The 16,895-nt window shown below is 46.8% G+C and overlaps 1 protein-coding gene across 7 annotated transcripts in view; it reads right to left on the bottom strand.

Annotated features, from left to right (window-relative positions):
* Nucleotides 1-16,895, bottom strand: part of DAAM2 (dishevelled associated activator of morphogenesis 2) — a 117,462-nt gene that overhangs the window by 30,531 nt on the left and 70,036 nt on the right. For all 7 annotated transcript variants that reach the window (XM_032253631.1, XM_032253632.1, XM_032253634.1 and 4 more), the window contains exons 3-10: nucleotides 13,282-13,371; nucleotides 10,258-10,332; nucleotides 9,661-9,755; nucleotides 6,924-7,257; nucleotides 5,838-5,948; nucleotides 4,336-4,439; nucleotides 3,177-3,243; nucleotides 1,135-1,252 (exon numbers count right to left, since the gene is read on the bottom strand). In XM_032253631.1, the coding sequence (XP_032109522.1) occupies nucleotides 1,135-1,252; nucleotides 3,177-3,243; nucleotides 4,336-4,439; nucleotides 5,838-5,948; nucleotides 6,924-7,257; nucleotides 9,661-9,755; nucleotides 10,258-10,332; nucleotides 13,282-13,371 (994 nt within the window). The remainder of the gene's footprint in view (nucleotides 1-1,134; nucleotides 1,253-3,176; nucleotides 3,244-4,335; nucleotides 4,440-5,837; nucleotides 5,949-6,923; nucleotides 7,258-9,660; nucleotides 9,756-10,257; nucleotides 10,333-13,281; nucleotides 13,372-16,895) is intronic.

The following is a 16,895-nucleotide window of genomic DNA, read 5'->3' as shown; positions in this document are numbered from 1 at the left end:
CAGAAATCCCTTGGAGCACAAGAAGTTAGGTTTCCCAGGGATTTCTGTGCCTTCAATGAACGCGTTCTGGGATGAGCTTTGGAGAAGTGATAGCTTCTTAATTCAGGTCACTGCATCTGTCCTTTCCACCAGTCTACTGATACATGCATTGCAACGTGGTATCATTTTCCATCTACCTTTCACCCAGCAAAATAATGTAAAGCCAGGTCATTAGTTCACAGAGGCAGAATGTGTTTTATCTCAACCCTCGACCACCGCCCCCAAAACCAAAATTCTTTCTGTAGGTAAAGATCTCGCTAAGCCTCAGGTTCATTCACTATTCAACCGGACATAATAATGTTTATTCCTTAGGTTATTCTAATGTACAGAGAAAGGACCTCACATTGTGCCTGCCCGGAGTTGACACACTATCAGTCACAGTTGTCATCACTGTAACTGTGATTGCTGACACTGCCACCAACATCAACCACTATGGAAGGCCACATGGTTTTTCAAAACGGTCTCTTGTGAAGAGCCTAAGTTCCAAGTGGTACAGTTAAAGCCCATTTAGAAGTGCATTCTGGAGTGGCTATTAGCAATTATGTATAATTTATCCAATCACTGTGCACACCTGGATCTTAAGAACTTAGCCATCTGCTCCCGTAGATGCTGACATTTGGTATGTGTAGCCAGAAGCAGGGGCAAGAGTGTAAGGGTGGAAGCCAACAAGCACTAGATGAAGGAGTTGATAAAACCTTAAGAAAAAAAACAACCATGTTCATTCCACATCTATGCTACTCCCCCAAGCACAAAACTTTCTGGAACTCCCCAGCATGACTGATCACTCCCACATCATGAGCAGAAAACCAGAACTATTTAATTTTGCAATGATCCATCTACTGTCTTTGGACTAGGATGTTGGAGTTGCTCAGGGCCAAGTCCGCAGCTCCTTCCCCAGATGACAGTGGAAGACCTGACCCCAAGGAGGGAAGGAAATGCAGGGGCCTCAGTCATGGGGCCTGGCCTTCCAAAAGCAAGTGTGCAGGAAGACATGGTCAGACTCCCCAGTCCAGGGAGTTCCCAAAGTCCTGTCTCAACCTGCCCCAATTCAAGGCTTAGGCTAGCCGAGGGAAGCAGCAAGCGCAGGGTACTCACAGGGCATCTGCAGGCAGTGATGCAGCACAGAGAGCAGGCAGGGGTAGGCCTCCGTGTACTTCAGCTTCTTGTGGATCAGCTCAAACATCTGGGAAGCACTCTTGGTGTCGACGTGGACCTGGGAGAGAAGAGGGCGCAGTGAACTGGGGGAGGTAGGCAGCAGAGGAAGGCAGCAGGGGAGAGAAGACCCTACTTCTATCCACTACGCCCTGTCTCACAGGAGAGGTTTTCTTCCCCTGCCTCTGGTCCAGGCTTAAAAAGAGAAAGACAAAGAAAAGGAAGAAGGAGATAATCCATTATATAAACTAGAGTTTCAGTCCCGACACTATTGGCATCTTGAGTCAGATAATTATTTGTTGTAGGGCTGCCCTGTGCCTTGTAGGTTGTGTATCAGCACCCCAGCCTCTCCCTAGTAGATGCCAGTGGCACCTTCTCACACAAGTAAAAATGTCTCCAGACATTGCAAATGTCCCCGGGGGAGAGGAGAGCCAAATCGCCCCTGCTTGAGAACTACTGATCCAAACTCAGGGAAGGGGCAGGGGCACAGAAGATTCAAAGTAGCAGGTAGCACATGGCACAGTTCCAAACCCCAGATCTACGCTTTAGTTGTGTGATGACAGGCAAACTGCTTATCCCTTCTAACCTCTGTTCCTGTATCTATAAATCCAGGGCTTTTGTGAAAATATAATGGGATGCACTCAGTGACTGTGAAGCACCACCCAAAAGTAGCTTTCTATTTGGATAGGGATTTTATAATACAATAAAGCAGAGCTGTGTGCTTTCAGGGTTGCCGAGGCTAAAATGAAAATACAATTTAGTTTGCTAAGCATGATCTGGTTAGCAATGGGGAGAAGGGACTCAGGAAGTTGCTGGAAGGCAGGGGAAAGTCAGCCCAGGAAAGGTATTTGAGACTAATCACATGCAATAACTTGCTCCCTTTCCTTGAGGGTTTCAGTCTTCTCCAAGGCAGATGCCTTCCTAGGGAAGACTTCCACAGCCAGCATACTACCAAGGCTCTGAAAGTAGAATGTGATGGTGCATTTGAGGTATCAACTTTACTGAATTAAGGGATACCCAGGTAGCTGGTAAAGCATTGTTTCTGGGTGTGTCTGAGGGTGTTTCCCAAAAAGACTGGCATTTGAATCAGGGGACTGAGTAAGGAAGATCCCACCCCAGCTCCACCACAGTGCGGGGCCTGGAGAAACGGCTGTGGGGCCACCTGGAACCCACTACCATACTGCCATCCCTCTACCCTGTGGGCTCCTCACCATCCAATCAGCCTAGGGCCTGGAGAGAACAACAAGGCTGAGGAAAGGTGAATTTTCTCCCCCTCTTCGGGAGCCAGGACACCCTTCTCTTCCTGCCCTTGGACATCAGAGCTGCAGGCTCTCCAGCCTTTGGACTCCAGAATGTGCTCCAGTGGCCCCTGAGGTTCTCAGGCCCTTGACCTTGGACTGAGCTATGCTACTGGCCTCCCTGTTTCTCCATGCAATAACTCTGGCCTATCGTGGGACTTCTCAGCCTTCCTAATCGTGTAAGCCAATCCCCCTAATAAATGCCCTCTCATCTCTCTATCTCTATATGTGTATCCTATTGGTTGTGTTTCTACAGAGAACTGTGACTACCACAGGACCTGGCCATGAGGGTACCCACCAGGGAACCAGCCCACACCAGCTCTGCCACAGCACAGGGTCTAGAAAAGTGGCTGTGGGGCCTTTTTTTTTTTACAGCCCCTCAATCACATTTCCCACAGCAAACTCACCTGGAGCTGCTTCAAGTCCCTGAGTTCCAAGAAAGAACAGAGACCTTATTATTTCTTAGACTAAAGCAAGCCCACTGCCCAGCTTATTTTAGGCCTCCTGCCCCACTTCCTTCAAGCCCCTTGCCAGTTTTTGCCTTCAGCATCGAAGAGCAATGTCGTAGAGTGACATGGAGCACAAGCTTTGGAATCAGATCTTGGATCTAGTTTTGTGATCCTGGGAAATCCACAAGCAGGAACCCTGCTACCCTATAGCAATTGCTCCACCCTGCCAGCTCCTCACCATGTCAAACCTCCTGGCTAGCTCCAGGTCATCCTCATTTCGGACCATCTCGAAGAAGTCTAAATGTCTAGACAGAATGGGGAGACAGAGAGAGTAGACGTTACAGCCAGGACACACCCTTGGTTGAGGGTTACAGCCCCTTCAAGCCCCCCACTGGCTAAATCTGAAAGCTTCATTCAAACAAGATGAAGGCAAAATGGGAAAGAAGCGGCTGTTTGTAGGACATGCATTGTCTGCCCTTTATAAGATCCCATGACCTTCCTTCAGGGAGGCCAATCCAGGGTCACTTCAGCTTAGATTGGGCTTCTATATTGGCACTATTGACATTTTGGGCTTGATTATCCTCGGTTGTTGGAGGCTGATATGTGAGGATGGTTAGCAGCATCTCAGCATCTACCCACTAGATGCCAGCAGCACCCCCTAGTGTGACAACCAAGAATGTAATGTCTCCAGGCAATACCCAATGTCTCCGGGGGGGATAAAATCACTCTCAGTCGAGGACAACAGCCCTGCATCTATTTTCCCCAGTATTTTCACAGGGTCTCCAAGTCAGCCCTCAACACTAATCTCTCCTCATTTTCTATCCCCATGCACACATCCACTCATTCCACCTCAAAAGGATCCACTCATTCCAACCCAAAAGGATCCATCCTCTCTCCCTTTAAACCTAGTGTAATAAAATAGCCTAAACTAATGGAACAGAACTGGAGGGGCCTCACTGGTATCACATGGGAACATAACTGTGCCCTTGGATCAACCAGGGCTTTATAGCAAGCATTTTGAGTGGAACATTTCTTTGTTGAGCAGGAAGGTACTGCTGGACAGTTAGCATTCCTGGCCGCCAAAAGCCAATACCAGTATTGCCTGCCACCAACCAGTTTGAAAACCAAAACAACACCCTCAGATATTTCCACATGGTCCCCAGGGGGCAGTCCTGTGATGGCGGAGGACTACTGGGTTCACCTGTCTATAACATCAGAGATGAGACAAGCAGGTCAGCAAAGAGGACAGGCAAGGGCACACCTGCCCCCCACAGAGCTGATTCTGAATCTCTGCTGGGTATGACAGCTGGTGTCCAGAGGGAAGGGCAGCCTTCACAGAGGTCCCAACTATCCCCAGCTGAGGCACTGTCCCTCCCAGATGGGTGCTTGGAACTTACTTGTCCAGGATGGCATTTTCATGTTGCCGGAGCTTGTCAATCACAGGCTGTATCCCCAGCATCAGGAATTCATACCGTAGATGTAGGCGGAACTCCAGATTATCCTGGGGGTCACCAAGGGAGGGCCAGACTCATTGGCAGATCTCAATTTCCACAACATCCCCAGTGGAGCCCTTATCACCACCCCAGCCACAGACCCACCACATCTCCCACAGCAAACTCACCTGGAGCTGCTTCAAGTCCCAGAGTTCCAAGAAAGAACGGAGGCCTTATTATTTCTTAGTCTAAAGCAAGCCCACTGCCCAGCTTATTTTAGGCCTCCTGCCCCACTTCCTTCAAGCCCCTTGCCAGTTTTCGCCTTCAGCATCGAAGAGCAGTGTCGTAGAGTGACATGGAGCACGAGCTTTGGAATCAGACAGATCTTGGATCCAGTTTTGTGACCTTGGGGAAGCTTTAGTTTCCCCATTTGTGAAATGGGCATAACATGACTATATTCTACAGGGATGACACTTGTCATAGTCACCTGATGATGTGTGGTTACCAGCTAATCAGAGCATACGCCAGCCATGAGGAGCTGGTACCAACAAAGGTGATATTAGCATCTGAGGGGGAGACTGTTCCCCCAACCGGCCTTCCCTAATTCAGGACATAAGGACTAATTGTTAAAAAAAAAAAAAAAAAAAAAAAAAAAAGTATGCTGGCAGAAAAGAGGGGAAAGTAAAGATCATTAAACTGCTCCCTTTGCCCCTTCTGTCCTTCAGGTTAACCTTGACCAGGGTATCTGATTGCCTTAGAATTTGGAATGTTCACCTGATCTGCAAGTTCTTCTAGTGTTGCTTTTTTTTTTTTCCCTCTTTTGAGGCAGACTTTCCCTCTTGTCACCCAGGCTAGAATGCAATGGCATGATCTCAGCTCACTGCAACCTCCATCTCCCAGGTTCAAGTGATTCTCCTGCCTCAGCCTCTCAAGTAGCTGGGATTACAGATGCCTGCCATCATGCTCAGCTAATTTTTGTACTTTTTTAGTAGAGACAGGGTTTTACGCTGTTGACCAGGCTGATCTCAAACTCCCAACCTCAGGTGATCCACCCGCCTCAGACTCTCAAAGTGCTGGGATTACAGGCATGAGCCACCAAGCCCCACCTGTTACTAGGTTTATACTTCGAGAATCACATTCTGACCCTAAAGGAAGGGAAACCAGAAGGCACACCTAACAGAAGGCACTAGAAGGGCATAACCAGCTAACCAGAAAACAACCCAGAAACAGATCTCTACAAACAAGAGCCCAAACTCGCCCTCGTCCCATCCATGATTCCCCACCACCCTGAGCCATCATCAAGCTCTGGGTCTGTCCACAATGCATAATGCTACCTATGAAGCAACTCCCCAGAAGCCCTCCCAGATTAACGTCAAAAACAATTATTGGGGAAGCAACACACTCACACACTCTACCCCAGGTCCAGAAAATCAGGGAACAGCAAGGACAAGGAGAAGGCACCTTACCTCTCCAGCTCCAGCATTGAGGACAGCATTGATGAAGGACATGATGGCTGTTTTCAGATTCACTTCATCCCGGTACCGGCCCAAACTTCGGTCTAGCTCATTCAGCAAGGTCTGGGTGGAAATGCAGGACAGAGCAGGAGGAGAAGGCTAAGTCCCCTACAAATGCAGCCTTTGCACCATAACTCCTGCCGCCTCTGCTACCTAGAATGCCCCATCTGCTCTCTCCACCCAATCATGTCTGTCCAATGTATTCTGGGCTGCCCCAAACCTCACCTCTGCCTGGAAAAGTCCCTTGCCTCTCCACACCTGTCAGTGCTGCTTCGCTTCCTCTCCACTCAGCCTTTGCTTGGCCTACGTGGTTGAACAGTGCTCCAGTGCTGCTTTATAATCGTGCTCCAGCTGTTTACAGCTCCTATGTATTCCCTGCCTATCTCCCTTATGGCATGGACACCTCTTGTATCCGTTTTCCATCTTCTGCAAAGAGTCAGGACCCAGTTTTTGGCAATAAACCATATACTTTGTAACATCAGTTCATGTCCATATGGACTTACTCTGTGCCAGGCACTGTGCTAAGACACTTCATATTTACTGCTCGTCTCATTTATACTTTTCTGGGCAGATCAGGGAAAGAAAAGAGAATAGCATGGCTGAAGCTCCCAGGGATGGTCCCAGTGTCCCACATTAAGGACTGGCCCAAGCATAGCACCTAAAATCTCGATCTCAGCAATTGCACTCAATTCAACCATTCTTGACTGAGCCCCTATCTTGAGCCAGGTGTTGAGGTCAGAGATGTAGAGCCACAAAAATAATGCAGGCCAATATTCCAGCATCCAGGAACCCACTGACCAATAAGGAGGACAATTCCATTTCCCAGCCAAACTCATAACTCTTAAGGCTCTGGATGTGTTTTGATGCAAGCCTTCCAGGTCCCAGTACTCTTAGCCTGTTACCTTCCAGGAGCAGGCATGCAGCCCACATTACCTTCCTTTTCCCCTAGTTTCCACTAAAAGAATCTTCAGGCTCTCACTCACATGTGACACCCCTGCCCCACCCAGCTGGAATCACGCTTCCAGCCAGGCCCCTCACCTGGAAGCGGGTTCGCTCCGCTGCATACACCTGGTAATGCAGCATGGCCTGTAGCACCTTCTTGTGGCCGCCAGGCACAAGGCACACAGCACCCAGGATCTCCAGCACAGCCACCTTGGTCTTGCTGTTCTCTGTGCGAAGACTCTGGGCTATGGTACTGATGGCCTCCGGCTGCGCCAACACATGCGCCCGCCCCTGGGAGTTGTTCATCAATGCTTTGATGCAGCCGATGAGGGAGGTGTGGATTCGACTCTCACAGGTGGCGTGGTCCATGCTCCGGAGGAAATTTAGCAGACAGGTCAAGCCCTCCAGCTCAATGAAGCGGGTCACAAACCTACAAATCAGAGCCATTAACAAATAAAATAGATTGTATTTGCATAGGATTCTGCGCACACTTTGCAAATAGTTACCCCCTTACCTGTGTACTACCATGCACCTGTTCCACCTACGGTAGCCACTTGGTTGATTTGTAGTTTATCTAAAGCACGGAAATCCTATCATCTTCACAAAAGACTTGCATCTTATTTGCATTTTAAATACTGTGCATTTGCATATCATTGTCAGTTGCATAGCTAAAATGGTATGAATGTGAAGGGGATGATCATGATAATTATCAGAACTGTTAAACCTGAACACTACTCTCCAGTGAGGTTGGAGAGAGGTCTCCCAGACAGGAAGGAAGAGCCCTCAAGTCAAGGGGTCAAGCCTAGGGAAGCTACATTTCAAGGGATCCTAAAGAAAATAGCAGAGTTATCTATCTTGAATGCTAGCAAAAAAAAAAATATATATATATATATATATATATGTGTGTGTGTGTGTATATATATATATATTAAAACCCATTTAGTTCAGGGATTCTTAATTTGGAGTCTGTGTTCTGCTGAAGAATCTGTGGATAGCATTCACAGATCCAAGGACTTGGGTGGGAAAAGAAAATTACATTTTTATTTTTGGTAACTCCTAATTAAAATTTAGCATTTTTCTCAATGATGAATGTAGGCAATAAATGACAGTAGTATTAGCACAATCTGTGACTTTGTCACCCAAAGAAATCACAGCTATTTTCATACCAAATTACAGCTGTTGCAGGTATCTCAAAATACCATTTACACTCATCTGTACTTGAAAATTATGATGGTTATCAGACTCGCAGCTAGCTCTTGCTTTTTAAGATGTAAAGAAGCACAATTGACTGCTATCTCACTTTTATTATTTGTAACTGTATTTTAATTGATTTTTTTCATCCTGTCTTTCTATTATTCAAAATATTATTTCTGAGAAGCACTCCATAGGTTTCACCTGGGTGCCAGATGTCCATGGCACGTTAACACACATGCACCCTTGATTTAGTAAAATAATGATCTAAGAAAATTACTATAAATAACATTACTTCTTATCCCAAGTGTATTTGTGTTTGTGTTATTGTACAAATACACCTAGAAAATAAAAGAATGTGCTCTCAAACTAAGTTAACATAGGTATTTTTTACTTTTTTCTGTTGTATGCTTTTCTGCATTCCATAAAATTTCCACAATGACAATGTGTAACTTTTGTTATCAGAATATTGGGGTAGGAAACAAACCTGGAAGCTTCCCCTCAACTCATTTATTTCCTGACCACCTCATCCTTTCCTCTATCCCGTCCCCATTGCAGAACCTCACCCCTACCAGAATGTCAAGAGACAATTAGGATGCTCCCATTCTTCTTGAGGCTGTTTCTAGTCTCCTGGGGAGAGAGCTCAGCTCAGACAACATATATACCCCCACCCAATGGATGGCTAGCTCTTTGTGGGGCAGGGAGCTCTTGATTGTTTGCTCATTTCCATGGTGTGAATACTCCTAGCATAGCCAATTTCAAGCTACAGATGTGACGTCATTGAACACAGAGTTGGGAAGAGATGCATATTTCATAGTGTTTCCACCATGCACATACAATGCATATAAACTCAAAAGTATACATTATAGTAAAATGTAGAAAAATAATTAGGTAGTTTGGGATTGAACAGTTTCAAGTATTACCTTTGTTTTGATATAACTTATTGCATCTTAAATTTATATAACTGAAATTTTAATCATAGCTATGTTTAACAACCAGCTTACAAAATTGTTGAAAATTTGACAGTCAGCTCTTGCCAGCTGTTACAAGCCAGTTCCAGCACACCATAGGGCAGACCCAGATGCAAGGAGACTCACTTTGGGACCCACACGTTGTGACCTGGGAATGGAAAGGAGTCCTCCTACGGCTCCAGGACTTCCACCTGCTTTTCCATGCCTGCCTTGCTCCCATTCTAGATGGCAAATCCCATCCAGAGACACCACCACCCCCTAGTGGTTGGAGTACTTCTCTACCCATGCATCCTTCCTTTCCTGGATGGGACAGTCACCCTGCCCCTTATCCTCAGACCCTTTCTTATGTATCTTGTCCATTTGATCACCCTCCTATTCTATCCCCTCACCAAAAATAAATCAATAAATTTTAAAAAGCACTTGCCCTTGATTCCTCTTTAGAGAGCTCCTCAGGTCCTGAGGTTTATCCCACTTTCCCAGGTTTCTGTCCCCTTCTCCCAAGCCCTTGCAGCCTCCCGGGAGAGGAGCAGGGGCTGGGGAGTCAAGTGAGGTGAAGCAGAGTTGGCCAGGAGGACCAGCATGGGAGCGGAGCACTGCACAAGGCTTTGGGAAGGCAAGGAAACCAACTGTGAAGGGACTTGGCAGAAAGCAAGAGGGGGAAACTGAGTCACCTCATAGGCTGCGTCCGGAGAGCCGTCTTCAGGTCTTCTACAACTTGGTTCCTCATCTCAGTCTCCTCCTCATCAAATGCGTACAGGCTCTGCATCTGAGGGCCAGCAAGTAGAAGCGGGCAGAGGTCATGGGCAGAGGTCATGCTGGGCTGCCTGTCTCCCAACCCCCTGCGCTCCAGCCCGGGTGTGACACAGAGGCCATACTCCCTCAGAAAGGGTAGGGCCTCAGGTCATGGTTTACTGAGACAGGGTGTCGGCCCCTGAGAAGACCTGGGTTCTGGGCTGGAACTTCACTTTCTTCATCTGTGAAATGGCAAGAATTACTGGCCCAGTTTATTTCCAAAGTTTGTGTGACACCCAAATGGATTTTACAATGTTTAAATGGTTGAGGGGACTTTGAGATTGCACAGAGTGGGGGTGGATTACGACAAAATTTCATGAATAACTGGAAAGCTGCTGAACTCCAGTGAGTGGGCAGTGCGGTGCTGAGGAACAGGGAAAGGCAGTTTGGTGTGTGTTGTGGGGAGTGCTCGGGGGATCACTCTCTGCCATAGCCTTTCCAGGTGGGGGCAGGGCAGGAAAGGGGCAGCCACTCACTGCAGCCATGGAGTTGATGCGGTCGATGTAATAGTCAGGCCAGCTGGTCGCCAGCTTGTTGGGGTCGTCCTGCTCCTGAAACAAGAAAAAGGACAGCATGGACCAACAGGCAAGACAGGCCAGTGGCCTGAGAGCCTGAGCTTCATTCAATGTCAGCAGAGGGATTCATTTCCCACGTGGGGTAGCTTGGAGGAAATTACAAACCCTCCCAGGCTTCCGTTTCTCCGTTGATGAAATACGGATGATGAACACAGACTCTCACGACCGGCCAATGACGTGGGCAGAAACTAGGCAGGTGTGTGTGCTTTCAGTGAGCAACATGCACCATTTTTTAAACATTCTTTTCTCTTGTTCTATTTGCTCAGCTCATATTTAATAAAATATAATTTTCTGGCTGTTGAATCTAATTCAAATTTGTGTTTATTTTTATACCTCTTTTTACTTTGTTTTCTGATAATCTCATTCTCATATTTTACAAAAGCATTGATCTGTGACAGTTTGGAAATTTAAAAACTTGTCTTTCAGGTAGTTCTAGAACTCTAATAGAAAACACTTGGCACATAGTAGGCATTCACTAAATAATAACTTTAGAAAAATTAGAGAAATTTCCAAGGCCTTGGGTTTTGGAAAGACTCAGGAGACCTCCTTAGGCCTGTGATTTAATTCCTGGCAAACTCCTGAATGAGGGGGATGTGCAGCTGACAGGCAGAGCTCAGATGTGAGGACCTCTGGCCCAGTGCTCAGCCCTCAAGAGAGAGGCTCAACTCTTCCCCAAGTGTGGGCAAGAATGATGGGAGTTAAAGAAATATTAAATCCAGCCTTCTCCAGCCAAATGGATCTGCTTCTGGGCCTCACACTCGTCCTGCTCGTTCCTGTTACCGGGCCCCAGGTCACTTTGGAGGCCCCTCCCCATCTGCTTTCTCCACTCCCCTGCTTCTAAATCGGCATGAAAACTCAACCTCCTCCCGACCCTCCCTGACAAACCACCTCTCTGCCAGCCCTCAGCTGGCCCTGCGGCTCTCAGCTCCGTCCGCTCGATCTTTTCTATTCTGTTTCACAAAATACAAATTTTGGACCAGTAGAAAAGGGTTTTTATGACTTCACATGGTTACATGTGTTAAATTCTCCATGACTGATGGCCAAACATTCTGTCTTCTGCCTTGGGGAGGGGAATCAGCACCAAAAACAGCTGCGTCAGCAACACATTCTTTCCTGCACTTGCTGCCTCGTCTTTCACCCGTGCCACATGCACTGAATGGGCACCTACTAGATGCCAATAGCTGTACTGAGCTCTGAAAGTACTGAGTAAAGAGTCATGGTTTCTGCCTTCCATGTAACAGTCCAGCGCCAGAGAAAGAATGGTAAAAACCTTGGGGCCGCTCTACCATAGAGCATTTACCAACCTTTCTCTGGCATCTAACTGTGCTGGATGTGATGCACCCAACACAGAAGGCTGTAAGGGATGGGGCGTAGAGGCTATAGAGGAAATGCCACACGGGAAGGCAGAAGAAGCGTGTGTGGAGACATTACCAATTTGGCTTGGAAGGCAGTGAGAGATGCCCTTGTATTTTAATAAACTTTTTTTTTCTTTAGCTGTAGAAGAGACCAACTTAAGGGAACTCCATAGTAAATCAATTTGGAAAATGGAGAATCATGAGATATGATTAATTACTCCTGAAATTTCTTTCCTTCCTTCTTTCCATGATTTGAGCTTTTTAAAGACCTGCTTTTCTCACAATGAGATGCATAAACGCAGGGTGTTATATTCTGCAGGTGCTTAATAAGCGTGCATCGGGTATACTAGACAATGGCTTATAATGTGTGCAGCCCACGCCTTTTGTCACAGGTCCTCAGCCCCCAGCACTATTCTCCCTAGCAGTCTCGGGTTCTGGCAATGGGCAGCCACTTGCCATAACTGAGTGGGAGGGCTATAGGCGAGTCTTGCCTCTCTGGGCCTTCTTGGCCTCATCTGTAGAATAAAGAAGGAGACTGCTTTGACACTGCATAGTTTTCCAGGTTCCTGCAACTCTGAAATGGTATATATTTGAATCCTCCAATGTTATAAGGTCTGGCTCAGTGTGGAGCCGTGGGGCTGGGATAAATGTCTTGAGCAGAAAGAGTAAGAGATGAGCTGGGCACAAGAGCACAGAGGAGACATGGCTCAGACTCCGCCCAGACCTTCCTGTCTCCTCCCAGGAGGGAGGGAGCTTGAGCCTCAGGCGTGGGAATAGCCAGGCTCTGGTCCCCAAACCCCAAAGCAATGTAACAGGGTAGAAGAACAAGCTGGGACCCAAGTGTAAGAAACGGGAGGGTGGAGGGGAGGGGAGGAAAGTGGGCCATGAAAAGAAAATTCAGGAGTAAAAGAAACAGAAAGCCTAACACAGAAAGGGGGCAAGAGAGATACAGAGACAGAGGCAAGCCGAAGAAACACAGAGATGGAGATGGCAGAGAAAAGAACACATAGCCACTGGGAAGGCAGAAGGGAGACGATCAAGTCCAATTAAGCCCAACTGGAGCCCAGCATACCCCTTTCTAGGGAGGGCCATTGCGGGAGGCTCACTACATCTTTTAATGAGCAAGAAGAGGGAGGATGTGGTGAGGAGAACAAGGACTGATGTGTGAGCCCTAACCTGGGACAGAGTGGAGGCTAAAGATCAAAAGAGGACAGTCCTGCCCCACAAACTGAGTTCTTGTAGCAAAGCTGCTCGAGGTATGGTCGGGCCTGCCCACCCTCCACAAGACAGTCCAGGCTCTGCTGCTTTGTCTCTCTCCCAGACAGCCTGTCCTGGAATTCGGCAGGTTCTGCTTCAGGGGTTTTTGAAAAAGAGAATCTGATTTCTCTGAGTGTAAGCTCCAAGAGAGCAGAATTTCCTCTTTCTATTTTATTCACTGCTGTTCCTCTAACACCTAGAACAGTGCTGGCAGGAATAAACATTAGGTGAATGCATGAGCAGGCCTGGCAGCAAGAGCCATGGACCCATGCCATGGACCCTCAGATGCCGTGGGAGAGGTCAGAGAGGGCACCTTCTTCTTGCTGCAGTAGATCTGCCATTTCTTCTCAGGGGGCAGTGCAAACATAGCCTCCCGGTTTTTGTCAGTGAGGTCCAATTCATCCTGCAAAGACAGTAAGAAAAAATGTCTTGACACTTGGGATGGTTGACAGTAGAACAGTCAGCCCTTCAGGAAATTACAATTCCCCTAAATCAATCCCTCAGCCTACTATCTTCTCCACAAAGAGCATCAAAGATATAAGGCATTTCTTTTCCTATGAGAAATACAGCCCCATCCCCTCGCCTCAATCAACATTATATGTCTTCTATTGCACTTCCTTCCTGCCCACCCTCAACCTTGTCTCTGCAAATCCACCCTCCTGCTCCAAGTCACCCTGTTCCCTGCCCATCTCCTGCACTGCTTTGCTAGCTCCTGATCCTCTCAGCCCGGTTTCTTGTCTTACATCCTCTGTCATTCTTAAGCTTGTGAACACCATAATACAAAGCCTAACAAAGAAGGAAGTTGTCTGCCAATCCAGTTCTGCCTCTCACAGATTCTTGCCCCAAGCTTTAGGTCTACCTGTCCTTCGAATCTTTCCCCTAGAAATTCTCTGGCTCCCCCGACCTCAGCATGGGCCCTAGCACAGGCTGGAGAGAGCTGGTGAGGACAAGGGGCTGATCAGAGCAGGATGGGTGAGCCATGCCCAGGGCAGCATCGCTCTGCTTCCAAGGGAGGTAGTGCCTGCTGGAGGCAGCCCCTCCCACTGCAGGACCACCAGGAGAACGCACAGGGCTCCATCAGGCCAGTCCAAACTTTCCAAGGTGCAAACTGGAAGTTTATGAAATCATATTTGGGGTAACTCTATAGGTATTCTGGGGTGAATTTAAAGGTTTTGCTATGCTAGGTAGCCCCTGAAAAGCTCTCTTTTTGAAGCTGCTTCTTCTATCATTCACGAGCAATGACAGGGCCCATCAAAGGATCAGTTAATGGGCCATGGAGAACACACTGTGCTTTTTTTTAAAAATCAAAAGCAAAACTTGCATTAAGCATAAATTAAGCACAACAAAACACATTACTAACCTTTATATTTTCAAATATAATAAACAGTAAAAACAATATCTAAGGAAGTATACTGGTCTTAAATTTTGATATCTGTAATCTTTTCCCTATACTTTTATTCAAGGGGCAATATTGACTTTCTTCTCTCACCTAGATCAGAACTGCCTAATAGAAACATAGGCCGGGCGCGGTGGCTCAAGCCTGTAATCCTAGCACTTTGGGAGGCCAAGGCGGGTGGATCACAAGGTCAAGAGATCGAGACCATCCTGGTCAACATGGTGAAACCCCGTCTCTACTAAAAATACAAAACATTAGCTGGGCATGGTGGCGCGTGCCTGTAGTCCCAGCTACTCAGGAGGCTGAGGCAGGAGAATTGCCTGAACCCAGGAGGCGGAGGTTGCGGTGAGCCGAGATCGCGCCATTGCACTCCAGCCTGGGTAACATGAGTGAAACTCCGTCTCAAAAAAAAAAAAAAAAAAAAAAAAAGATAACATGGGCCACATGTATTTTTAAATTTTTCTAGTCATGTTAAAAAATGTAAAAGAAATGGGTGAAGTCAATTTTAATAGTATATTTTATTTAAACCAGTAAATCTCAAATATAATCATTTAAACACATTGTCATGTAGAAAATTAATAATGAGATATTTCACATTCCTTTTTTCAAATTAAGTCTTCAAAATCTGGTGTGCATTTTACAGTTACAGTTCATCTCAACTTAGATGAGCCAGTAGCCCCATGTGGCCAGGGACTGCCATTTGGACAGCACAGACGAGGATTATTCGAAATAAGACCCATCAGTTCACCTGCCTCTGGAACTAAAGACTCTTGCAGATTTCATCCCAAACACAAGTCCTTCCCTAGAACTGTTCTCTGTATATCCCAGGAAGTTCTTTGTCAAAATTCCCAGAACCCAGTTTGAGGTTTCTTTTCCAGGATCAAAATCAGACATAAAAGAAAAAGGAGAGTTATGTGCACCTTACGTTTCCCAGCACAAACTCTGCACCTCTTCAACCTCTGTGCCTTTGCTTACACAGTGAGTCCTACACCTGGACAGGCCTCCAAACCCACTCACGCTAAGGACCTAGTCTAATTACTACGGCACAGTGTTGGCCTCCTCCCACAAGCCTTCAGTAGACCTTCCCAGGTAAGAATAACCTCTCCCTTCCTGAACTGCAGCGCAGTTCCATGTGAGCTTGTGTTTGGGTCATCAAGACAGGTGTCTTTTCCCCAGTGGTCTCTATATCTCTAAATCAATGGTAGTTTGGCTCAGCCCAGGCTGCATATGACTGACCGCTGACTCTCACTCCTTATCAAATCTCACTTCTTTTGTTTCTTCAGTAACAACCCTCCTGACCAGTCTCTCCTGTCTCACCCAATGTTCCTGCATGGGCTTCCTTGATGACTTCTCCTCTATCCTACCTTTAAATGTTGACGTTCCTCAGGGCACCATCCTCCCTCACCTGTTCCCCAAGACTCAGTTATTATCTCAAACTCTCTCAAACCTGCATCCCTAGGCCAACGGTTTCTTGAGCTCCAGACCCCGGAGCCCAATTGTCTCCTGTATGTCTCTGCTCTGATGTACTTACATGGTGTTACTATGTGCCAGGCACTGTTCTAAGCATGTAATGTTCATTTATTTATAGCTTATAACGACTCACTTTACAGATAAGGAAACTGATGCACAGAACGAATGTGTGAATTGAATTCACCATCCCAGCCCCATAAGCTTGAATCTCCTCCATTATATCTTCATGTTTAGGGCCCCAACATCCATCTAACACTTCGTGTCAGAAACCAGGGTGTTCTTTGATTCCTACTCACTCTTTGATTCTAAGTCCTATTATCTTTTCTCCTAAATGGCTCTTGAATATGTCCATTTCTCTCCATTCTTACTGCTAATACTTTATTCTAAGGCGCCATTGTCTCTAACCTATAGAATTGGGAGGCCAGAGCCCCCACATGGTCAACCCAGAACCCTTCTTTAGCAGAGTACCTTGCATAGTCTTTTAGAAAAGCAGATCGGATCACCTGAAATCCCTGCTTAACATCTTCCACTGCTTTCCACTGCCCTTAGGGTTTAATCCAAAAACTTCAGTTCTTCTGGTCTTCATTGTGTACCCCAAAAGGACCCAGAGACTTTCTGACTTGAGACTCACATATGCTGTGTCTTCTGCAGGAGACCCTCTGTCATTGTCCTAAACCCCATTCAATTATCTAATCATTTCGGTGGAAATGTCACTGCTCACAGAGGTCATTGTGATTTCTCCGAGTCTAGAATACAGCTCCCTGCTAGACACTCCCACGCCCCCATCCCCAAATGCTCCTCACCTCATCACACGTGTCCCAGCACTCATCACACTTGACTCAATATCAGTCTTCCCTACTAGGCTTTCACGTTCTTGGAGGCAAGGGAGGTGTCTGATGGTTCATCACTACATCACTAGGACCCCCATACAGCCCAGCCCACAGAAGTCTCTCCAAGAAATACTGTTCACTTGTTTGAGAGACACCTGATGCCACTCTTCTTAAAGGCAAGACTTGTCTGACTCACCCGTGTTCTTGCTAAAGTGCATGCAAGGGTCCCTG

The sequence above is a fragment of the Sapajus apella genome, unplaced genomic scaffold (genome assembly GCF_009761245.1).
Source record: "Sapajus apella isolate SASKATOON/1434 unplaced genomic scaffold, GSC_monkey_1.0 scaffold83, whole genome shotgun sequence".
NCBI classification, from domain to species: domain Eukaryota; kingdom Metazoa; phylum Chordata; class Mammalia; order Primates; family Cebidae; genus Sapajus; species Sapajus apella.
This window is presented reverse-complemented; position numbering and strand designations above follow the sequence as displayed.